At 24.7% G+C, this 26,839-nt stretch overlaps 1 protein-coding gene and 1 long non-coding RNA gene across 6 annotated transcripts in view; one reads left to right on the forward strand and one right to left on the reverse strand.

Annotated features, from left to right (window-relative positions):
- Positions 1 to 26,839, reverse strand: part of LOC142232000 (uncharacterized) — an 85,658-nt gene that overhangs the window by 42,665 nt on the left and 16,154 nt on the right. The gene's annotated exons all lie outside the window — the stretch shown is intronic.
- Nt5b (5' nucleotidase B) overlaps positions 1 to 26,839 on the forward strand; it is a 163,653-nt gene that overhangs the window by 42,638 nt on the left and 94,176 nt on the right. The window contains exons 1-2 of one of the 5 annotated variants that reach the window (XM_075302675.1): positions 600 to 752; positions 963 to 1,242. The exons of 1 other annotated variant lie outside the window; for it this stretch is intronic. In XM_075302675.1, the coding sequence (XP_075158790.1) occupies positions 1,169 to 1,242 (74 nt within the window). In that variant the 5' untranslated portion in view covers positions 600 to 752; positions 963 to 1,168. Of the gene's footprint in view, positions 1 to 599; positions 1,243 to 26,839 lie in introns of those variants that run through there. 3 more of the 5 variants (XM_075302677.1, XM_075302676.1, XM_075302674.1) reach the window with 3 other exon arrangements.

The following is a 26,839-nucleotide window of genomic DNA, read 5'->3' on the forward strand; positions in this document are numbered from 1 at the left end:
ACTTTCGAGAAAATTCTGAAAACATCTTTCCATAACACGTCATTTAAAACAAACAAAATCATATCTATGTTTATGGTATTATTGGCTACCACATTATTATATTGTTTACTCGAGAGAAGCCATTGACTCTCAGACTAACTGTCTTACATTGATGATCTCTTTAATTGACTGTAAAGAGTAAAGAGCATGACTTACTCTATACAATGGTGATTGATAACAGGACAAGTAACAGACATGACGTTTTGGGGGGTGATAACGACAAGCAACCCCACCAAAACTGATAATGAAAAAAATTAACAACACATTAAGCATACAAATAACAAAAACAACAAGAACAACAACAAATATAAATGTGAAATAAAATGAGAACAACAACAACAACACACATTTTTCGCATGAAGCGATAGACAAAGGGCAGAAATTCCTAGAGATATATTCATAGCAAATACTAATGAAGATGAAAAATCGATTTAGACAACAACAACAACAACATGAAAACGAGACATACACGAAAAACAACAACAGCAACAAATATTTTAGTGTCAAAATTATATGAACTTTCTTCGGCCATTGTAAATCGAATTGGATCGGCGATCCATATGCATTTCCTAGGCGACTCAGTCGTAAAGTGACGTTCAATCGTAAGCAACGTCGGGTTAAGAAAACAAGCCGTGGAAAATCGTTAAATTGGAAATAATCTGAATTAAAAAAACAAAGAAAAGCCCAAGACAAAAAGATAATCAAAAAATCCGGTAATAAAAACTAGACAACAAAAAAAGTGATTTGAAGTGATTTTTGTGATTAGCCATAAAAACCTAAAACCTCCACAACTAAATTTTATAGCTTTCAAAGCTACTCTGTGTGTGTGTGTTTTTTTAAATTTAATTTCATTTCAATTTCTTGCCAAACGTTATTTTAAATTTTTTGTTGTTTTTTTTTTACTATGCCCGAAATCTCGCAAGATGCTTTTGAAATTGAAAATCCCGGTTTATTACCCATAACCCCCACTGAATTACGTTCTCGTTCCAATTCTTTAGCCAAAAGAAATACAAATAAAATCAAAGTACCCGTTAATAACGCTCCATTATTGAATTTAACTCCACCCGTTGTTGACTCTTTGGAAGTTCCGGAATTTCGTGGTCGCACTTTTACCGCAGGTGAACAAGATATGGATGAAGCTATAATCAATGGACTATCGGGAATTGATGTATCCCATCGTTATAAACGAGAATTAGATCACAGGTAAATAGAATCGAGGAAAAATAATAATAAAATAAAATTTGTGAATTAGAATTTAAAATTAAAAAAAAGGATTGATATTAAAATTAAAAATAGTGAATTAAAAAAATGGAATAATATTAAAATTCAATATAGTGAATTAATAAAAAAACTTAAGTACCACCCTATTATACAAGGCCCTTTATTAATTGTGACTGATGTTAGCATTTTCCCCATATTGTGAAATTATTTGCCACTTTTGCCAATGCATATCACTGCACAACTAAAAACTTTTAAACAATTTTTTTCATACTTAAAAAAAACAAAATTAATTATATTTTGTGAATTATAAATTCTAGAATTGCAATTAATTCACGGTAATCTAAAGTTTTGGCACGTGCCATGAGTTTAGCAGATTCGCTGTAAATAAAATGCAAATGGTTGATAGTTGATTTTTTGAGATGTTTCGTATTACGATAAAAAAATTGTTCTCTCATTTCATAAAATTTGTTTAAGTTGATGCTTGAAATTAAAAAGTAAAATTTAATTTAATTTAAAAAAATATCAAAATAAATTACAATATAAAGGGACGAAATTAAATAGTGCTAAGAGCATGTATCCTTAGCACACTCAAAAAAAAAAAAAAAAAAAAAAAAAAAAAAACAAGTGAATCCACCATGAAAGAAAATTTAGGTTTATTGTAGTACATTTTTACTAACCTATTTTACTAATGCAAATAGATTAATAAAAACTATTTAAGAAAATTTGCATATTATGAACGAAAAAAAAATGGAGTTGAAAATTTTTAAATGTCTTATATTGGTAGCAAAAAATACGTTTTTAACGAAACATTTCTTTTATTAAATTGAAGCCAATCAACCAAAATCGAAAATACAATGAACTTTTTTGTTACTATTCTTCATTTTCATGAAGCTCCGTTAGTGCTTCTCGGTGAAAAGATATTTGCAATTTACTTTCTGTCTGTAGTTAAACCCTAACAGAGCTACATAAAAATGGCCGTATATCGATTTTTTTAAACAATGAACTTTTTCGTACTGTTAACGAATATTTTAATAAAATTTAACAAAAATATTTAATCGTATCAATTTCGTTGGCTAAATTTTAATGAAGTTTTTTTTTTGTGTGTAACGCCGTACAAAAATTCGAGACAGACACAATTAAGGTATTTTTTTCTTTGAGACTTTTTTTTTAATTGGGACGTTATTGCACGGAAGTTTGTGTTTTAAAATATTGATATTGATAAAAATATTGATTGTTTGAAATTTTTAATTAAAAATTGAAAAAAAAATCCGTGACTTTTGTTAACTGACTTAGTCTTACGAGTTTAATTAAAAAACAAGTATATACGGCCGTAAGTTCGGCCAGACCGAAGCTTATGTACCCTCCACCATGGATTGCGTAGAAACTTCTACTGCAGCCGATGGCAAGGTATCTTAAAACTTCCTAACACCGTAATATATGCCACATAGTCCATACTTGGTATATATTAAACTAAAAAAGGCCGATTAAATACGTATATAATTAAGTTTAAAGTTTCTATAGAAATAAAATTTTGACAACATTTTCTATAGAAGTAAATTTGACAAAATTTTCTATAGAAATAAAATTTGGAAAAAATTTTCTATAGAAATAAAATTTTGACAAAATTTTCTATAGAAATAAAATTTGGAAAAAATTTTCTATAGAAATAAAATTTTGTCACAATTTTCTATAGAAATAAAATTTTGTCAAAATTTTCTATAGAAATAAAATTTTGACAAAATTTTCTATAGAAATAACATTTTCTATAGAAATGTTTTCTATAGAAATAAAATTTTGGTAGATTATTTTTGGCTCGAGTGGCAGCCATGATTATGAACCGATATGGACCAATTTTTGTGTGATTGGAGATCGGCTATATATAACTATAGACCGATATGGACCAATTTTGGTATGGTTGTTAGCGGCCATATACTAACACCACGTTCCAAATTTGAACCGGATCGGATGAATTTTGCTCCTCCAAGAGGCTCCGGAGATCAAATCTGGGGAACGGTTTATATTGGGGCTATATATAATTATGGACCGATATGGACCAATTCTTGCGTGGTTGTTAGAGACCATATACTAACACCACGTTCCAAATTTGAACCGGATCGGATGAATTTTGCTCCTCCAAGAGGCTCCGGAGGATAAATCTGGGGATCGTTTTATGTGGGGGCTATATATAATTATGGACCGATATGGACCAATTCTTGCATGGTTGTTAGAGACCATATACTAACACCACGTACCAAATTTCAACGGGATCGGATGAATTTTGCTCCTCTACGAGGCTCCGGAGGTCAAATCTGGGGATCGGTTTATATGGGGGCTATATATAATTATGGACCGATGTGGACCAATTTTTGCATGGTTGTTAGAGACCATATACTTACACCATGTACCAAATTTCAGCCAGATCGGATGAAATTTACTTCTCTTAGAGCAATCGCAAGCCAAATTTGGGGGTTCGTTTAAATGGGGGCTATACGTAAAAGTGGACCGATATGGACCAATTTTGCATGGTTGTTAGAGACCATATATTAACACCATGTACCAAATTTCATCCGTATCGGATGAAATTTGCTTCTCTTAGAGCAATCGCAAGCCAAATTTGGGGGTCCGTTTATATGGGATCTATACGTAAAAGTGCACCGATATGGACCAATTTTTGCATGGTTGTTAGAGACCATATACTAACACCATGTATCAAATTTCAGCCTGATCGAATGAAATTTTCTTCTTTTAGAGCAATCGCAATCCAAATTTGGGGGTCCGTTTATATGGGGGCTATACGTAAAAGTGGACCGATATGGACCAATTTTTGCATGGTTGTTAGAGACCATATACTAACACCATGTACCAAATTTCAGCCTGATCGAATGAAATTTGCTTCTTTTAGAGCAATCGCAAGCCAAATTTGGGGGTCCGTTGATATGGGGGCTATACGTAAAAGTGGACCGATATGGCCCATTTTCAATACCATCCAACCTACATCAATAACAACTATTTGTGCCAAGTTTCAAGTCGATAGCTTGGTTCGGAAGTTAGCATGATTTCAACAGACGGACATACTCAGATCGACTCAGAATTTCACCACGACCCAGAATATATATACTTTATGGGGTCTTAGAGCAATATTTCGATGTGTTACAAACGGAATGACAAAGTTAATATACCCCCCATCCTATGGTGGAGGGTATAAAAATTGACTTAAGATGAACTTCAAATTTTTTTACTGAGAAATAAAATTGCATGCTTCATTTGGGTATAAATTGTTTTCTTTCTGTTAGTTCTCGTATCTAAAGTACAGTACAAAACTTATTAAAGCGAAAGAAACCTACTCATATGGTGTTCTCATATGACCTAAAACATCATAATTTCCATGAACTAAAATAAATGTAAATTGTGCCCTCTTTCCCTTTTCTCTTTTTGTGAGTGTACAAATATGCAAATGAGTACGCAATAATCCACACAGTACAGAGTCGTTATTTGATTTAAAATCTCTCATCAATTCACTCGGTGAACACTTAATTCAAATAAATCGATCTGTATTACAAATGCATGAGCAGAAAACAAAAATCCATCAACAACAACAGTAACTACAACAACATTGATTAAATTGATGTTGAAAATATCAACTAACATGGTGATGGTGTGTAGGTGTGTAGGTGGCCTTTTCTCTTTTCACACAGAGCCTGTAAAACAGCCCACGCATAGGAAGTTCTCTGTGGTAGAGTAGTGGTATATGTGGTAGGTAATATTTTATGGTGAGATATTACTAGGCATTCGTCTATATTTAAAATGTTATGCTTTAAAAATAAAATGAGATTTAACTAAGAAAACGCACGGCATGGAAATGCATGCTAATAATGGTCAGTGTAGGGTTTTATTTCTCACAAAGAATAGAGGCAATGTGGGTTGATTTACATTTAGTCTCTGCTATATGGATTGCAAAGCAAAAAAACACAAACAAAAGAGAACAACTCTTTTATTTATATTTGGCACAACAATCAGCTCTGTCAGGAATTAGACTAATTCAAAATCTGTAACAACGCTAATTACAAACTAAATTTAAGTAGTTCCTCTCTCTTGATTAGTTTGAAAGCAAAAAACTGCCGTATTTAACATGGGTTTGTCATGAACGGAAACAAATTGACTTCCTTATACACTACCTGTCAACGACAGGGAAACTAATTCAGATATATGTCTTATTTACATAGCCTCAAAAGTTTAGCTGAACTTAACTTTTCCCTACTAAATGCTATCACAAATCTTCTTCTAGACACTTCTACCAAAATATAAATATTATAAATACTAAATGAGCTCAAAGCAAAAGTTTCCTAAACCTTGAATTTAAAGAAAATTTAAACTTGAAGATGATAGTTTTTTTTTATCATTTTATTTGAAAGATAATATTCCCAGTAAGTATTTTTCCAAAAATGTATTGCTTGTATCCCTGAAGGTTTTGTCATTTGTCCCATTTTATCACTGTAATCGGCTACCAGCTGTCATGTTTTCAGTGAAAAGAACAATCCAAGTTTTCCTTGAATATTTAGGATTTGGTCAAATTAAAAAGTTTTCACTTTTGCAAATAAACTTTATCCTTGCTATCTTTATTAAAAAACATTCCAACAAACTGAAATTGTAGGATTGTGTATTAAACTGTGAAGTGGTATCTTAATGTACTTCAAACAAAAAATAAATAAATCAGTAAACTTAATGGCTTTTATCAAATAAGTATTTCTTTGGTAGGGGATATTAACTGACATTTTAGTCGCAAAGTCTGTAATACAAATTAAATGACACAAAAATAAAATTTGTAAAGAGGTAAACAATAATTAGTTCTTACTCTTGGGAATATTTCAATATTGAATTATTTGCCGATGCCAGAGCTATCCCAAACCCTTGGTTATTCATAAGGGGAATGAGGACTTAAAAATTTTTAAAAGGGGTTTAATTTGATCAAAACTTTTCGCAAACATAACTGAAGTTTCGCCAGTGAGTAATTAATTTTATAAAATATTGATATAAGTTGTGAAAAGGCGCATTTATAAAAATCCATTATAAGGGTTTCGATGACAAAATTAAGAGTGAAAATTTTTGGAGTTTTTTTTAAACCACGGGCAACACTGATTTGTTTCACAATCATTTTAATAACAGACACATAAGAGTTGCCAGAATCCATTAAAAATTATAAACATTATTTATTTGACAAAATATCACAGAAATGTTTCATTTACATCCAAAACATTGAATTCGGATCACACCTAAAGAAGTGATGCAAATTCAGTGCAACGGCTGTTGAAATGAAGGACTTCCGTCCCATGTTAAATTCATCGCTTCTGCGTCAATTTTGCACCACTTCCGGATCCAAAAAGAACATTTTCATTACATTTTTGGAGATGCTTTTTTTGCTGGGTAATTTTTCCACTAAAAATGTCTTCCAAAGACGCTTTAGAAATAGGCCATTTTTGTATGCCTTTTACAAATCGATTTAGATCATCGTAATAGTAATTGACAGTTCATTGGGAGCTAAACGCACTACTTACTAAAGACAAGTTTCGTTGCATAGTTTTAGGCGCTACACGTGGCCATATCAACGTTTCAAAAAAATTCCACAAAAATATAAAAAGCATGTCACAATTACGTTTGCCACAGAACAAAAATGATAGATTTTTTTACTATTTGGTGGATTGGTAGAATTCTCAATGTTTTCTATGGATATAAAATTTTGAGAAAATTTTCTATAGAAATAAGATTTTGACAAAATTTTCTATAGAAAAAAGATTTTGACAAAATTTTCTATAGAAATAGAATTTTGTCAAAATTTTCTATAGAAATAGAATTTTGTCGAAATTTTTGAAGAAACAAAATTTTGAGAAAATTTTCTATAGAAAGAAAATTTTTAGAAAATTTTCTATAGAAACAAAATTTTTAGAAAATTTTCTATAGAAAAACATTTTGCGAACATTTTTTATAGAAATAAAATTTTCTATAGAAATTTTGACAAAATTTTTTATAGAAATAAGATTTTGAGAAAATTTTTTATAGAAATAAGATTTTGACTAAATTTTTTATAGAAATAGTATTTTGTCAAAATTTTCTATAGAAAAAAAATTTGAGAAAATTTTTTATATGAATAAGATTTTGAAAAATTTTTCTATAGAAATAGAATTTTGTCAAAATTTTCTATAGAAATAGAATTTTAACAAAATTTTTTATAGAAATAAGATTTTAACAAAATTTTTTAGGTATAGAATTTTGACGCGCATTCTTCCGTGTCTTTTTTGAAATTCATTCTCTTGTCAGGAGAGAGATCTATTATATTAAGCATCTCAAGAGTGTATCTGCGCCTATGATTATTCTCTTGAGCAAATATCTCGACGTCTGTGAAGTTGGGCTTGTGTCCTTCACAGACGTCGAGATACGGTGACTTGCAGAACGAAAAGCATCACACGAACTTACGTTAGTTATTTTCAATATATTATATATAAAATAATATTGTGATTTGTGAACATTAAAAGTAATTTAATTTTTGTATTTTATGTAGATACAAAATCCCAGAAGATGGTTAGTGGCACTAACCGAAATATTGGAAATAAATATTAAAACAAATCAATAATCGATTGTTTCTATGACCTCAAGCCGAACAAAATTAATAATCAGAATAAACATAAAATAGGTCAACAACACTCAAAAATATTTTTAAAAAATAAAATTTTGACAAAATTTTCTATAGAATAGAATTTTGTCAAGATTGTCTATAGAAATAGAATTTTGACAAAATTTTTTATATAAATAAGATTGTGACAAAATTTTCTATAGAAATAGAATTTTGTCAAAATTTTCTATAGAAATAGAATTTTGACAAAATTTTCTATAGAAATAGAATCTTGTCAAAATTTTCTATAGAAATAAAATGTTGAGAAACATTTTTATAGAAATAAAATTTTGAGAAAATTTTCAACAGAAAATTTGACAAAATTTTTTATAGAAATAATATTTTGACAAAATTTTTTATAGAAATAAGATTTTGACAAAATTTTTTATAGAATACAATTTTGTCAAAATTTTCTGTAGAAATAAGATTTTGTCAAAATTTTTTTGAGAACATTTTCTATAGAAATTTTGACAAAATTTTTTGTAGAAATAAGATTTTGACAAAATTTTCTATAGAAATAGAATTTTGAAATTTTGAAATTTTTTATTGAAATGAAATTTTGAGAAAATTTTTTATAGAAAAAAGGTTTTGTCAAAATTTTTGAAGAAACAATATTTTGAGAAAAAATTTTATAGAAATAAAATTTTGAGACAATTTTTTAATTAAAATTATTTGACATTATATTTTATAGAAATAAGATTTTGTCAAAATTTTCTATAGAAATAAGATTTTGTCAACATTTTTGAAGAAACAAAATTTTGAAAAAATTTTCTATAGAAATAAAATTTTGAGAAAATTTTTTATATAAATAACATTTTGAAACAAATTTCTATAGAAATTTTAACAAAATTGTTTATAGAAATAGAATTTTGTCAAAATTTTCTGTAGAAATAGAATTTTTTCAAAATTTTCTATAGAAATACAATTTTGGCAACATTTTTGAAGAAACAAAATTTTGAGAAAATTTTTTATAGAAATATAATAATAAAATTATTTATAGAAATACAAGTTTGTTAAAAGTTACTATATAAACAAAAATATTTGTTTGGTAGTTTTGTGGTAAAATTTTCTCCAAACTTTGGTAGATTATTTTTAGCTCGAGTGGCCACCGCAAAAAGTAAAAATTTTCTATTAAAGTTAACACAGACTTGAATCTCATATGAATTCAAGGCAGTGATATAGATTGTTCTTCCTTATTCGCCTTCATATTCCAATGCTAGTTCTGGCTAGAGGCATACCAGCATCTCGAAGGACTTTAATTCCAAATTTTAAACAAGTAAATCAAATTAGAAATTTTAGCCAAAAATTACAAAATTGGACACATCGAATTATTAACAGATTTCCCTTTCTTGGCCAAAAAATATTCTTGGCTTTTAAATATTTTTAGAATTCCTCCAAAAAATAAATTCGATGGGAAAATTTTCTCTTCTTAAGAATCACAAACAAAAAAAAGTTCAATTAAACATCACAGACATTCTATTCATCGACCTCTGGCGTTTGTTCATTGGTGAATGTGGTGTTAAGTGGTGGCAGGCGAATATCTTTTTTATGGTTAATTTAATTTCCTCATCTTCAAACGAATCGATGAGAATAATTTGCGGATTTACACATGGGCTAGTTTCAATGTTTGTTTATTTTTGATAATGTGCTAATAAAAAAATTTTGTTGATATTTTTCAAGTAAATTTTAGCATACAATCAATGCCTCCCTGTGTAGCATCAAAGAATGATGCCTGCCCACCACTTCTCCCCTCCGCTCGAGATAATCATAAATTTTTTTGAATGAATGAACGAATAGAAATCAGAATATTTTTATTTTGTCATTAAATTTAGCATGTATGTTTAGATAAAAAGATGAAATGGTGATGCTATTGTCCTAAGTATTATCGGAATTTTTGTTACAGTTCATATTTACCATAAGGAAATTTCACTCATGTTAGTAACTAACAAATGTCCATTAGGCATCAATCATAATTGTCATAAAAGAATAGAAGTTTTTTCTACTAGAGACAAACAAAAAGGCAGTTCCATTTAAAAAAAAAGTCATTTCAATGTTTGAGGCCATCAACAAGATATCAAGAGTTTTTTGATAGAAATCCGAGGAAATTTGGACAATTTTGTCAAAATTTTATTTTTATAGAAAATTTTGTCAAAATTTCATTTTTATAGAAAATTTTGTCAACATTTTATTTTTATAGAATATTTTGTCAAAATTTTATTTTGATAGAAAATTTTTTTTCTATAAAAAAATTTTTGCAAAAAACAAAGTTTTATTTCTATAGAAAATTTTGTCAAAATTTTATTTTTATAGTAACTTTTGTCAAAATTTTTTAGAAAAATTTATCAAAATTCTTTCTATAGACAATTTTGTCAAAATTGTATTTCTATAGAAAATTTTGTCAAAATTATGTTTCTATAGAAAAATTTTTCAAAATTGTATTTCTATAGAAAATTTTGTAAAAATTTTAGTGCTATAGACAATTTTGTCATGGTAAAATTAATTTATGAAAACCCCCATAATATTCATTTGAGGCCATCAACAAGATATCAAGAGTTTTTTGAGAGAGATCCGAGGAAATTTGGACAATTATTTCAAAATTTTATTTTTATAGAAAATTTTGTCAAAATTTTATTTTCATAGAAGATTTTATTTTTTTTTTTCTTTCTATCTTTTCTATATTTATTTCTATAGAAAAATTTTGCAAAAATCAAAATTTTATTTCTATAGAAAATTTTGTCAAAATTTTATTTTTATAGTAAATTTTGTCAAAATTTTATTTTTATAGTAAATTTTGTCTAAATTTTTTAGAAAAATTTATGAAAATTCTTTCTATAGAAAATTTTGTCAAAATTTTATTTCTATGGAAAATTTTGTAAAAATTTAATTTCTATAGAAAATTTTGTCAAAATTTTATTTCTATAGAAAATTTTGTCAAAATTTTATTTCTATAGAAAATTTTGTCAAAATTTTATTTCTATAGAATAATTTGTCAAAATTTTATTTCTATAGAAAATTTTGTCAAAATTATATTTCTATAGAAAAATGTGTCAAAATTGTATTTCTATAGAAAATTTTGTAAAAATTTAATTTCTATAGAAAATTTTGTTAAAATTTTTGTGCTATGGAAAATTTTGTCACGGTAAAATTAACTTATGAAAACCCCCATAATATTCATTTGAGGCCATCAACAAGATATCAAGAGTTTTTTGAGAGAGATCCGAGGGAATTTGGACAATTATTTCAAAATTTTATTTTTATAGAAAATTTTGTCAAAATTGTATTTTCATAGAAGATTTTATTTTTTTCTTTCTATCTTTTCTATATTTATTTCTATAGAAAAATTTTGCAAAAATCAAAATTTTATTTCTATAGAAAATTTTGTCAAAATTTTATTTTTATAGTAAATTTTGTCTAAATTTTTTAGAAAAATTTATGAAAATTCTTTCTATAGAAAATTTTGTCAAAATTTTATTTCTATAGAAAATGTTGTCAAAATTTTATTTCAATAGCAAATTTTGTAAAAATTTAATTTCTATAGAAAAATTTGTCAAAATTGTATTTCTATAGAAAATTGTGTCAAAATTTTATTTCTATAGAAAATTTTGTCAAAATTTTATTTCTATAGAAAATTTTGTTAAAATTTTAATGCTATAGAAAATTTTGTCACGGTAAAATTAACTTATGAAAACCCCCATAATATTGATAAATATCTTATAGTCATCATAAACATCTACATCTACTTAACTTCTCATTTTCAATAACGACATTTTTTCTACCATTAAAACACGCCATTATTTCCCCTGTCGTTATTACAGCAAATAAAAATCCAGCAGCAATGGAATTTTTAAAATAATTTCTAAATAAAATTTACAATCCAAGTGTCTCTTCCTCAGATGCCCTAGTTGGCATTTTAATTTATCGTTGTATGCCACTACCATCACAAACATCACATAGTCATCCTTCTTATATGGAATGCATTTTGCAGATTTTTTTTTTAAAATAAACATTAACTATGATGATGGCATAAAAACAATACATAGAATGGGATGTGATGCATAGGAATGGGGGCAAACTCGACAGAGAGATGTACCACCGCTGTTTCCCCCCGAACCGAAACAGTTTTTGGTTTTGGTTTTTTGCTTTTTGATAGCTCATAATCTAAACCCTACTGACTTAACCTGTTTGCATTTTGTGGCGTTCTCAGTTACAAATTAAACACTCCTCGGTTATTTAGACCGTAATGTTTTCTTTCATCAAAGAATGTTTTATACAAAAAAAGAAAAAAACTTCACATTATCTCTAGAGTTTACGCTGGTATGCGCATTTAACAAAAATATCCATATTGTATCATAGCTAGAGGAAAATAGTAAATGAACCTAAATAAATGCGAAATATTAAAATTAAAATTTATTGAAAACTTAATTAAAATTAATGAAATTTTTTATAATTATTATTTATTTAGTAAAAAAATGAAAAGCTTAATTTTTTTAATTTTTTCAATTCAAATTAATTATATTTAACTTAACCTAAATTAATTAAATTATTTCTATTTATTAATTAAATTATTTCTAAATTAATTAAATTATTTCTATTTATTTGCAGGTAAGACACCAAAATGGTAGAAATCTCAAAACAATAAAACTTTCATTAAAATTGAGTTGAGTTGAGATCGGTTTTAATAGAACATTTGTTCTCTATTTGGAAGAACGAAAATCGTGAGTAATAAGACCTAAGAAAATTTTCTCCAAAAGGGTCCCCCCTATATCTTACGATTTTTTTTTATGTCATCATATCTATAGTATTTGTCATTACCCTCTTTATTGCATTTACAGATGCTTATCTGTTAGTCATAATATTAAAACTCGCATTACCTTAGTTGAATACATATTTGAGTTGGTTAATTTCTCATTTACTGAAGTGAGGAGCTATTTCCTGTCTGTCATCCGTTTAATTTTATTCCATACCAATGAGTAAGCATTTCAGTTGTCAGAAAACGCCATTTACATTTAGTAAACAGGTAACTGTATTTAATAAAAAATTAATTATTCTAAAACGAATGTTAAATATACAGTATTAAACAAATTTATAACACAAGAAAACACCAAAAATAGAAAAAATTGACAATTTTGCCAAAATTTTATTTCTTTAAAAAATTTTGCCAAAATTTTATTTCTTTAAAAAATTTTGCCAACATTTTATTTCTTTAAATAATTTTGCCAAAATTTTATTTCTTTAAAAAATTTTGTCAAAATTTTATTACTCAATCAAATTTTGTCAATTTTTTTTTTCTATATAAAATTTTGTCAAAATTTTATTTCATAGAAAACTTTGCGAAAGTTTTATTTCTATAGAAAATGTCGTCAAAATTTTATATCTGGAGAAAATTTCCTTAAAATTGTATTTCTATAGAAAATTTTGTCGATTTTTTTCTATAGAAAATTTTGTCAAATTTTTATTTCTATAGAAAATTTTGCAAAAATTTTATTTCTATAGAAAATTTTGCTTAAATTTTATTTATTTAGCTGTTTAGGGACCTTTAGCCCAGAGGAAAGAAATGTTCACAAAATTACTTACAGAAAAAAATTTTCCGCAAATCTCCTATAGAACTGAAATATTTAGGAAACTTTCTATAGAAATGAAATTTTCAGAAAATTCCAATAAGAAATAAACTTTTTAAGAAATTTCCTATAGGAATGAAAATTTTCAGATGATTTTAATTTTGTCAAAATTTAATTTCTATAAAAAAATTCAAAATTTCATTTTTATAGAAAAATAAAAAATTTTGTGAAAATTCTATATAGAAAATTTTGTCAAAATTTTATTCCTGGAGAAAATTTCCTTAAAATTTTATTTCTATAGAAAATTTTGTAGAATTTTTTTTCTATAGAAAATTTTGTCAAATTTTTATTTCTATAAAAAATTTTGCAAAATTTTTTTTCTATAGAAAATTTTGCTTAAATTTTATTTATTTAGCTGTTTAGGGACCTTTAGCCCAGAGGAAAGAAATGTTCACAAAATTACTTACAGAAAATAATTTTCCGCAAATCTCCTACAGAACTGAAATATTTAGGAAACTTTCTATAGAAATGAAATTTTCAGAAAATTCCAATAAGAAATAAACTTTTTAAGAAATTTCCTATAGGAATGAAAATTTTCAGATGATTTTAATTTTGTCAAAATTTAATTTCTATAAAAAAAATTCAAAATTTCATTTTTATAGAAAAATAAAAAATTTTGTGAAAATTCTATATAGAAAATTTTGTCAAAATTTTATTCCTGGAGAAAATTTCCTTAAAATTTTATTTCTATAGAAAATTTTGTCGATTTTTTTTTCTATAGAAAATTTGGTCAAATTTTTATTTCTATAGAAAATTTTGCAAAAAATTTTTTCTATAGAAAATTTTGCTTAAATTTTATTTATTTAGCTGTTAAAGGACCTTCAGCCCAGGGGAAAGAAATGTTCACAAAATTACTTACAGAAAATAATTTTCCGCAAATCTCCTACAGAACTGAAATATTTAGGAAACTTTCTATAGAAATGAAATTTTCAGAAAATTCCAATAAGAAATAAACTTTTTAAGAAATTTCCTATAGGAATGAAAATTTTCAGATGATTTTAATTTTGTCAAAATTTAATTTCTATAAAAAAAATTCAAAATTTCACTTTTATAGAAAAATAAAAAAATTTGTGAAAATTCTATATAGAAAATTTTGTCAAAATTTTATTCCTGGAGAAAATTTCCTTAAAATTTTATTTCTATAGAAAATTTTGTAGAATTTTTTTTCCTATAGAAAATTTTGTCAATTTTTTATTTCTATAGAAAATTTTGCAAAAATTTTTTTCTATAGAAAATTTGCTTAAATTTTATTTATTTAGCTGTTAAAGGACCTTTAGCCCAGGGGAAAGAAATGTTCACAAAATTACTTACAGAAAATAATTTTCCGCAAATCTCCTATAGAACTGAAATATTTAGGAAACTTTCTATAGAAATGAAATTTTCAGAAAATTCCAATAAGAAATAAACTTTTTAAGAAATTTCCTATAGGAATGAAAATTTTCAGATAATTTTAATTTTGTCAAAATTTCATTTCTATAAAAAAAAAATTCAAATTTTCATTTTTATAGAAAAACAAAAAATTTGTGAACTTTTATTTCTAAAGAAATTTTTGTCAAAATTTTATTTCTGTCGAAAATTGTCAAAATTTTATTTCTATTGAAAAAATTGCTAAAATTTTATTTCTATTGAAAATTTTGTCAAAATTTTATTTCTGATAGAAAATTTTTTCAAAATTTTATTTCTATAGAAAATTTTGCTAAAATTTTATTTATTTAGCTGTTTAGGGACCTATAGCCCAGAGGAATGAAATTTTCACAAAATTGTCTCTAGAAACGCAAATTTCCGCAAATCTCCTAAGGAAATTAAATTTTTAGGAAACTTTCTCTAGAAATGAAATTTTCAGAAATGAACTTTTTAAGAAATCTCCTATAGGAAATGCAATTTTTTTAATGAAATTTTCAGATAATTTTAATTTTTGTCAAAATTTCGTTGCTAAACAAAAATTTGTGAACATTTCATTTCTATAGAAAATTTTGTCAAAATTTTATTTCTATAGAAATTTGTCAACACTTTATTTCGATAGAAAATTTTGTCAAAATTTTATTTCTATAAAAAACTTTGTCAAAATTTTATTTCTATTACAAAATTTGCCAAATATATTTTTTTTCAAATTTTATTTTATTTTTATAGAAAATTTTGTCAAATTTTTATTTCTATAGAAAATTGTGTTAAAATTTTTTTTCTTTAGAAAATTTTGTCAAAATTTTATTTCTATAGGAAATTTTGTCGATTTTTTTTTCTATAGAAAATTTTTTCAAAATTTTATTTCTAAGAAAATTTTGCAAAATTTTATTTAGTTAGCTGTTTAGGGACTTTTAGCCCAGAGAAATGAAATTTTCACAAAATTCCCTATAGAAACGAAATTTTCCGCAAATCTCCTATAGAAATTAAATTTTTAGAAAACTTTCTATAGAAACGAAAATTTCCGCAAATGTCCTATAGAAATGAAATTTTTAGGAAACTTTCTATAGAAATGAATTTTTTTGAATAAAATTTTCAGATAATTTTAATCTTGTCAAAATTTCATTTCTATAATTTTTTTTTTCAAAATTTCATTTTTATAGAAAAATAGAAAAGTTTGTCAAAATTTTCCATACAAAATTGTCAAAATTTGATTTCTATTAAAAATTTTGTCAAAATTTTATTTCTATTAGAAAATTTTGTCGATTTTTTTTTCTATAGAAAATTTTGTCAAAATTTTATTCCTATAGAAAATTGTTTCAAAATTTTATTCCTATAGAACATTTTGTCAAAATTGTATTTCTATAGACAACTTTGCTAAATTTTATTTATTTAGCTGTTTAGAGACATGTAGCCCAGAGACATGAAATTTTCACAAAATTCCCTATAGAAACGAAATTTTCCACAACTCTCCTATAGAAATTAAATTTTTTGGAAACTTTCTATAGAAATGAAATTTTTTTATAGGAAATGCAATTTGTTTAATGAAATTTTCAGATAATTTTAATTTTGTTAAAATTTCATTTTTATAAATTTTTTTTTGTAAAAATTTCATTGTTGTAGAAAATTTTATTTCTATAAAATATTTTTTTCCAAATATTTTTTCATATATATATTTATATTTTTTCAAAATTTGATTTCTATCGAAAAATGTGCACAAATTTCTATAAGAAATTTTGTCAAAATTTTATTTCTGTAGAATATTGTCAAAACGTTATTTCTATAGAAATTTTTGTCAACAATTTATTTCTATAGAAAATTTTGTCAAAATCTTGTTTCTATAGAGAATTTTGTCAAAATCTTGTTTCTATAGAAACTTTTGTCTAAATTTTATTTCTATTGAAAATGTTGTCAAATGCTTTTCTATTGAAAATTTTGTCAAAATTTTATTTCTATAGAAAATGTTGTCAAAATTTTATTTCTATGGAAAATTTTGCCAACATTTTATTTCTATAGAAAATTTTGTCAAGATTTTATTTCTATAGAAAATTTTGTCAAAATTTTATTTTTATTGAAAATTTTATCAAAATTTTATTTCTTTAGAAAATTTTGTCAAAATTTTATTTCTATAGAAAATGTTGTCAAAATTTTATTTCTATAGAAAATTTTGTCACAATTTTATTTCTATAGAAAATTTTGTCAAAATTTTATTTCTATAGAAAATTTTGTCAAAGTTTTATTTCTATAGAAATTTTTGTCGAAATTTAAATTTTATAGAAAATTTTGTCAAAATTTTGTTTTTATAGAAATTTTTTTCAAAATTTTTGTTTTTTTAGAAAATTTTGTCAAAATTTTATTTCTATAGAAAATTTTGTCAAAATTTAATATCTATAGAAAATTTTCTCAAAATTTTATTTTTATAAAAAATTATCAAAATTACATTTCTATAGAAAGTTGTCTCACAATTTTATTTCTGAAAAAAAAAATCTGAAAATGTTATTTCTGGAGAAAATTTTCTTAATATTTAATTTTTATAGAAAATTTACCAAAATTTAATTTCTATAGAAACTTTTGTCAAATTTTTATTTCTGTAGAAAATTTTCTCACAATTTTACTTCTATAGAAAATTTTTCTATAGCAAATGTTCTCAAATTTCTGTAGAAAGTTGAGATGCCTCTTAGCTGAAGAGTAATATTTTGCAAAATCTACCAAAACTTCAAGAATTCTACCAACCTACGAATCAGTAAATAATCTACCATATTAGATAGAATTCTACTACTGTGGCAAAGGGCTGCCAATATACCTAACGTACAGATTACAAAATGTTTAATAGAGACATTAGCGTAGCTAGACAATTTTCCTAGGGGGGGCTATAGCCCCCCTAGCTGAAAATTTATATACTGAACTTATAGGTTCAATTAATGTTTTATTTCATAAAAATGAATAACAATATAGGCATCAAAATAACTCGACAATTAATTTATAATAAAGACACTAAAAGTAGTTCCACACTTTTCCCAGCAAAAAAATTGGGAGTTGTTCTAATGTCACAACTTTAAAAGCACTTCCAAAAATGTCCTCACAAAGAAGTTAATTATTTTAACTGCACAGGAAGTTTTTTTACTTCATTTTTTCATATTTTAATGCGTAATTTTTCTTTTAAAAAAGGTAAGAATAAATAAAATGGTACAAATTATTCAAATTTTGCCACAAAAATGCTAAATTCATTATAGAAATTTTTATAGAATTTTTGAAAATATTCGAGGGAAAACGTTTCAAAAAAGCGTTAGAATGCATTAAAAATCATAAAAAATTTAAAAATTAATTATTTGGGAAAATAAAACAAAATTTTTTAATTCACATTCAAAACACTGAATTTGCATCACAACTTAAGAAGTGATGCAAATTCATTGCAACGGCTTTTGAAACGGTGGACATTCGTTCTATGACAATTTCATATTACATTCATCGCTTCTCCGCCAATTTTGCACCACTTCCGGACCCAAAAAGAAGATTTTCACTTCTTTTTGGCTATGCTTTTTTGCAGCATTATTAAGATATTAATTTATGAAAGAATAGTATCAATTACTATTTTTTAATTAAATTGACTAAACCAGACTAAACAAAATAATAAAGGAGCTTTAGTTATTCAACTAAATCAAAAGTTCAACCACAGATTTATTTTATAAATATCAGATTTCAAACATTGCCATCGGCAACTGCTACCACAACCAAGCGGAAACTTTGTGCGGTTGTATATACTTGTTTAATTTTTAGAAAAATGTAAAATCGTAAATAGGTTTTCAAATTCTGGGGGGGCTAAAATTTTTCTGGGGGGGTCTAAGCCCCCTCCCCAGAGGCCTTCCTACGCTTATGAATAGAGATTCACTATTTTTTAAAGGTCTACAATTCTTACGCACTATAAGCTCTATTGCGAGAGCAGATATCATACGTAACCTCCATTGAGACTGACTATTGGCCATAACTCTTACACACATATACAACAAATGTCCTTTCGCATGTCTAATGGATGAAAGCATATTGCATACTTGCGAATGTATAAACTGTCATGCCAACAAAAATATAATAAAATGTGGACAATGGTTGACCATGTATGGCAGGATGATACCATCTTCAAAAGAATTAAAACTAACGACCGAATAAAAACACAAGGAAAACGAAAAAAACTTTACTCTCGAAATGATGGCGTAACTTCCAGAAAAGACAAAATATTATACGAGAAATTTTTTTCTGGATTTTACTTGCAATTTCCCATCAATATTTACCATCGCACCAAGCTCCCGCGGAGATGACATAGTTATCTTCAATTTTAAGCAATTTCCTTTTTTTCTGTTATACTCCTGTACGGTTGTGAGTGTTGGTGATGTCCGTTATTGCATTGCATCGCAATGACATGCATGATGGCAACAACAACGCCGGTGTCCTTTTTCTGCAATCTTGCGTGACATGAAGACTAATTGAAAAGAAAAATGACACGCGCTAATTCGTAAGGCATTGGAGAGAAAAACCTTACAGCAATCCGGTGGCCATAAATTTGGTTTCCATTGTTGTTTTTTGGTGGCATTTGGATTTTATTGGACTAGGGATGATAGAAGAAATTAAAGAGGCGAGAATCGCCTGAGAACTAGGAAAGAATTTTGATGAAAATATAAAGTGGGTGTGAGTATTTCTTCAAGGAATAAGAGATGAATGGAAATAAAAAAGATATTTTTTTATGAAATATAGTAGGTCAAGTACAATGCCAGTCCGACATTTCAGACACACTTAGACTATTCAGTCCGTTGGGATACCAGAAGTGGTGAACTTCTCATTTATCGATGAGTGCTGCTCGATTTATATATTTTTAACTTTTTATATCTTTTTAGGGACCTATAGCCTATAGAAATTAAATTTTCCGAAAATTTTCAATAGACATGAAATTTTCCGATAATTTCCAATCGAAATTAAATTTTCCAAAAAATTTCCTATAGAAACGAAATTTTCTAAATATTTCCCATAAACATGAAATTTTCCGAAAATTTCCTATAAGAAATAAAATGTTCCAAAACATACCTATAGAAAATGAAATTTTTCAAAACTTTCCTATAGAAAATGAAATTTTCTGAAAATTTCCCAAATGAAATGAAATTTTCTTAAAATTTCCTATAGGAAAGATGCGACTTCTTAAATATAAAGGCTAGTTTTAGGGACCTATATAGTTCAAAATCTAAAATCAATTCTGTGATATATTAATAAAGCTATTCAAGTGCAAACAAATCAAGTACAAAAGTCGAAATTATGTTATAAAGCCTAAAAATACATTTTTTCATATACCCAAAAAAAAAAAAAAATATGTGGAAGCTATATCTAAATCTGTACCAATCTGGCTTATGTTTTGATTCGGCACCATGGTTGCCACAGTTGGTAGAATTCTACCAACTATGGTAGTTTTTTCACTGGTTGGTATAAAAATAAAATTTTGAAAAAAATTTCTTTGGAAACAAAATTTTGAGAAAATAAAATTTTGTGGAATTTTTCTATAGAAATAAAATTTTGAGAAATTTTTCTATAAAAATAAAATCTTCAAAAAGTGTCTACAGAAATAAAATTTTGACAAACTTGTCTATAGAAATACAATTTTGAAAAAATTTTCTATAGAAATAAAATTTTGACAAAATTTTCTACAAAAATAAAAAAAAATAAAATAAAAAATTTGAAAACATATTCCATAGAAATGAAAATTTTGAAGAAATTTTCTATAGAAATGAAATTTTGACAAAACTGTCTATAGAAATAAAATTTTGACATAAATTTTCTATAGAAAAAATTTTTTAAATTTTTTTTTTTAAAGAAATAAAATTTTGACAAGATTTTCTATAGAAATACAATTTTGACAAAATTTTCTATAGAAATACAATTTTGACAAAATTTTCCATAGAAATTAAATTTTTACAATATTTTCCATAGAAATAAAATGTTGACAAAATTTTCCAAAGAAATAAAAATTTGAAATAAAATGTTGGCAAACTTTTCTATAGAAATAAAATTTGGAGAAAATTTTCTATAGAAAAAAATTTTGACAAACTTTTCTATAGAAATAAAATTTTGACAAACTTTTCTATAGAAATAAAATTTGGCAAAATTTTCTATAGAAATAAAATTTTGACAAAATTTTCTATAGAAATAAAATTTTGACAAAATTTTCTATAGAAATAAAATTTTGACAAAATTTTCTATAGAAATAAAATTTTGACAAAATTTTCCATAGAAATAAAATTTTGACAAGATTTTCCATAGAAATAAATTTTTGACAAGATTTTCCATAGAAATAAATTTTTCACAAAATTTTCTATAGAAATAAAAGTTTGACAAAGTTTTCTATAGAAATAAAAATTTGACAAAAATTTCTATAGAAATAAAATTTTGACAAAATTTTGCATACAAATAAAAATTTTGAGAAATTTTTCTATAGAAATAAAATGTTGAGAAAAAATTCTATAGAAATAAAAATTTGACAAATTTGCTATATAAATAAAATTTAAAAAATTTTCTTTTAAAAATCAAAAATTCGACAAAATTGTCTATAAAAATAAAATTTTGAGAAAAAAATTTTCTATAGAAATAACACTTTGAGAAAATTTGCTATTAAAATAAAATTTTGAGGAAATTTTCTGTAGAGCAAAAAATACAAAATTTTCTATAGAAATACAATTTTGACAAAATTTTTATATAGAAATAAACCTTTGCCAAATTTTCTATAGAAATAATTTTTGAAAAATTTTTCTATAGAAATAAAATTTTGACAAAATTTTCTATAGAAATAAAATCTTGAGGAAATTTTCTTTAGAAAAAAAATTACAAAATTTTCTATAGAAATAAAATGTTGACAAAGTCTTCCATAGAAATTTTTGACAAAATTTTCTACAAAAATAAAATGTTGAAAAATTTTTATATAAAAATAAAATTTTGACAAAGTCTTCTATAGAAATATAATTTTGAGAAAACTTTCTGTACAAATAAAAATTTGACAAAATTTGCTACATGTTTATTTTTATTTTGAAATCAAAAATTTGACAAAATTTTCCATAGAAATAAAAAATTGGAGAAATTTTTCTATATAAATAAAAATTTTGAGAAACTTTTCTATAGAAATAAAATTTTGACAAAATTTTCTATAGAAATAAAATGTTGAGAAAAATTTCCATACAAATAAAAATTTGATAAAATTTGCTACATATATATATTTTTTTAAATCAAAAATTTGACATAATTTTCCAAAGAAATAAAATTTTGACAAAATTTTCTAGAGAATTAACATTTTGATACAATTCTTTATAGAAAAAAAAATTACAATATTTTCTATAGAAATAAAATTTTGACAAAATTTTTATATAGAAATAAACCTTTGCCAAATTTTCTATAGAAAAAAAATTTTTAAAATTTTTTCTATAGAAATAAAATTTTGACAAAATTTTCTATAGAAATAAAATTTTGACAAAATTTTCTATAGAAATAAAATTTTGACAAAATTTTCTACAGCAATAAAATTTTGACAAAATTTTCTACAGAAATACAAATTTGAAAAAATATTCCATAGAAATAAAATTTTGACAAAATTTTTATAGAAATAAAATTTTGATAAAATTTTCCATAGAAATAACAATTTGACAAAGTTTTCTATAGAAATAAAAATTTGACAAAATTTTCTATAGAAATAAAATTTTGACAAAATTTTGCATACATATAAAAATTTTGAGAAATTTTTCTATAGAAATAAAATTTTGAGAAAATTTTCTATAAAAATAAAATGTTGACAGACTATCTACAGAAATAAAATTGGACACAATTTTCTAAAGAAATAAAATTTTGGCAAAAATTTTTATATAAAAATAAAATTTTGACAAAATTTTCTATAGAATTAACATTTTGAGAAAATTTTTTATAGAAAAAAATTACAATAGTTGCTATACAAATAAAATTTTGAAAAAAATTTTGATATAGAAATAAACCTTCGCCAAATTTTCTATAGAAATAATTTTTTGAAAATTTTTTCTATAGAAATAAAATTTTGACAAAATTTTCTATAGAAATAAAATTTTGACAAAAATTTTATAAAGATATACAATTTTGACAAACTTTTCTATAGAAATAAAATTTTGAGAAAAATTTCTATACAAATAAAAATTTGACAAACTTTGCTATATATATTTTTTTTAAATCAAAAATTTGACAAAATTGTCTATAGAAATAAAATTTTGAGGAAATTTTCTATAGAAATAAAATTTTGACAAAACCGTCTATAGAAATAAAATTTTCTATAGCAATAAAATTTTACAAAATTTTCTATCGAAAAAAAATTACAAAATTTTCTATAGAAATAAAATTTTAACAAAATTTTCTATAGAAATAAAATTTTGACAAAATTTTCTATAGAAATAAAATTTGACAAAATTTTCCATAGAAATAAATTTTGACAAAATTTTCTGTAGAAGTAAAACTTTGACAAAATTTTCTGTACATAGTACACAAAACTACATGAACAGGCAGACAGACAGACAGCTGCATAGACAGACAGTTGGATATCGCTAAATCGTCTTAGCATTTAAGACTATCGGTATACTAAACGATGGGCCTCAGACGATGGGTCAGAGTTACTTACTATGTTTTGTATAGAAAACTGAAATAAATTTAAATTTATTGTGAAAACTACGTAACCCAAAGTGAAAAATAAATCCATCTCTAAAAGATAATTTTCGAATATACACTAAAAGTAGTGACTTTGGAAAAACTTGACGGATTTGACGTTCTCGTCATTGCCTTTAATATCTTCCCCCATATAATTCTCCATTATCAATTACAATCCTCATGACTTAGCGCACGCATACGATGCGAATGACAAACAACTCAAGAATATTCGCATTCATGCCACACAGATCAAATGTGCTGGAATATTTCACTACGTGGCTTAGCATATCGCTGAAAAAGGTATCTTAAACCATTTGTACATCTGTGCATCTCTGATGAAGAACAAAAAAAAACAAAAACACGAGTATGCAAACCAAGTTAAAAAGACGTGCGATCATCAAGTATTTCTACTAAAGGGGACAATGTGGAAAAGGTGCACAGAAATGTCATAAGCATTTCACATCAAAACTGGTATTAACTATAATTCCTGGAATTGCATTTCTTTTACGGTTATGCTGTTATTAAAGCAATATGTTCAGCTATATTCCATGTCCTTGAATAAAAGTTATAATATGAGAATGTTGTAGATTTAATTCTCATATCTAGGGGTTATTCCAAGGAGATAAATAAAATGAATAAGTCGTTCTTGGAAAACTCGAATATCAAACGTATCAATGTTAAATGATGATGTTTTAAATGCGCGTCTGCAATGACATAGATATACGTACATTGTATTCATGGTTAGTATGTGGTATATAGCCACTTTAACACTCATACGCACAGAGGACCCATAGCAATTTAAGGAAAAATAGCAAATGCTCATACGCCCCATTGGTCACAGAGTTTGTTTTTTAAACAAGTATACACGACCGTAAGTAAACGTATATATTAAATAATATGTAGAATTTCAAGTGGATTTTATGAAACAAACGAAAGTTTCCTAAGAAATAAAATTTTCCAAAAATTTGCTATAGAAATTAAATTTTCAGGAAATTTCCTGTGGAAATTAAATTTTAAGAAAATTTCGTATAGAATTTAAATTTTCTGGAAATTTCCTGCGGAAATGAAATTTTAAGAAAATTTCGTATAGAAATTAAATTTTCCATAACTTTCCTATAGAAATTAAATTTTCCAAAAATTGCCTATAAAAATGATATTTTCAAAAAAAAAAAAACAAAATCCTATCGAAAAGGAATTTCCGAAAAATTTCCAATAGAAATGAAATTTTCCAAAAAAAATCTATAGAAATGATGTTTTCAGAAAAATTCCTAAACAAATTAAATTTTCCACAAAAAAAAAATCTATAGTAATTTTTTTTTTTAATTTTCCAAAAACTTTCTTAGAAGAAAGATTTTCCAAAAACTTCCTATACACAGAAAAAAATATCACGAAAACTTTTCCAATTAAACTCTTATTTGAGTTTTAAAAATTATTCAATTAAAAATTTAATTTATTCAAAACGTAATTTAATTGAAACAAAAATCAATCACAAAAATGTATAATAACAATTAATTTTTTAATTGGATCAATTAATTGATACTATCATTTCTATAATTGAAGACATTTCAATTAATTAATTAATTGGATTAATTAATTTCTTGGTTGAAGACAACAAATATTTTTTCGTGTGTAGCACTGAAATTTTCTGAAAATGAAATTTTAAGAAATTTTCGTATAAACTTTTAATTTTCTGGAAATTTCCTGCGGAAATGAAATTTTAAAAAAATTTCATATAGAAATTAAATTTTCCAAAAATTTTCTATAGAAATGAAATTTTCCAAAACTTTCCTATAGAAATTAAATTTTCCAAAAATTGCCTATAAAAATGAAATTTTCAAAAAAAAAACAAAATCCTATCGAAAAGGAATTTCCGAAAAATTTCCAATAGAAATGAAATTTTCCAAAAAAAAAATCTATAGAAATGATGTTTTCAGAAAAATTCCTAAAGAAATCTATAGCAAATTTTTTTTAAATTTTCCAAAAACTTTCTTTGAAGAAAGATTTTCCAAAAACTTCCTATACACAGAAAAAAAAATATTACCAAAACTTTTCCAATTAAAGTCTTAATTGAGTTTTAAAAAATATTAGATTAAAAGTTTAATAGATTCAAAATATAATTTAATTGAAACAAAAATCAATCACAAAAATGTATAATGACAAAAAATATTAAATTAAAAATTTAATTGGTTCAAAATATAATTTAATTGAAACAAAAATCAATCACAAAACTGTATAATAACAATTAATTTTTTAATTGGATCAATTAATTGATACTATCATTTCTATAATTGAAGACATTTCAATTAATTAATTAATTGGATTAATTAATTTCAACAAATATTTTTTTGTGTGTAGCAATGAAATTTCCTGCGGAAATGAAAATTTCGTATAGAAATGAAATTTTCCAAAAATTTTCTATAGAAATGAAATTTTCCAAAACTTTTCGATAGAAATTAAATTTTTCAAAAATTTCCTATAGAAATGAAATTTTCAAAAAAAAAAATCTATAGAAATGGTGTTTTCAGAAAAATTCCTGAAGAAATGAAATTTTCCAAAAAAAAATCTATAGTAAAATATGTTTAAATTTTCCAAAAACTTTCTTAGAAGTAAGTTTTTCCAAACACTTCCTATACACAGAAAAAAAATTCACTAAAACTTTTCCAATTAAACTCTTATTTGAGCTTTAAAAAATATTCAATTAAAAATTTAATTGGTTCAAAACATAATTTAATTGAAACAAAAATCAATCACAAAAATGTATAATAACAAATAATTTTTTAATTGGATTAATTAATTTTTAATTGACTTCCAATTAATTTTTTAATTGATACTATCATTTCAGTAAATGAAGACATTTCAATTAAAAATTAATTGGATTAATTAATTTCTTGCTTGAAAACAATGATAGCAATGACATTTTCTGAAAATGAAATTTTAAGAAATTTTTGTATAAAATTTAAATTTTCTGGAAATTTCCTGCGGAAATGAAATTTTCAGAAAATTTCATATAAGAAATTAAATTTTCAGAGCATTTCCTATAAAAATTAAATTTTCCACAAATTTCCTATAGGAATTAAATTTTGCGAAATTTTCCGTTACTTTATTAAAATAAAATAAATAAAGCGATTTTCTACTCGGTTTCCTATAGAAGTAAAATTTTCTGAAAAATTCCTATAGAAATTAAATTTTCTAAAAATTTCCTATAGAAAAT

The sequence above is a fragment of the Haematobia irritans genome, chromosome 3, assembly GCF_050003625.1.
Source record: "Haematobia irritans isolate KBUSLIRL chromosome 3, ASM5000362v1, whole genome shotgun sequence".
NCBI classification, from domain to species: Eukaryota; Metazoa; Arthropoda; class Insecta; order Diptera; family Muscidae; genus Haematobia; species Haematobia irritans.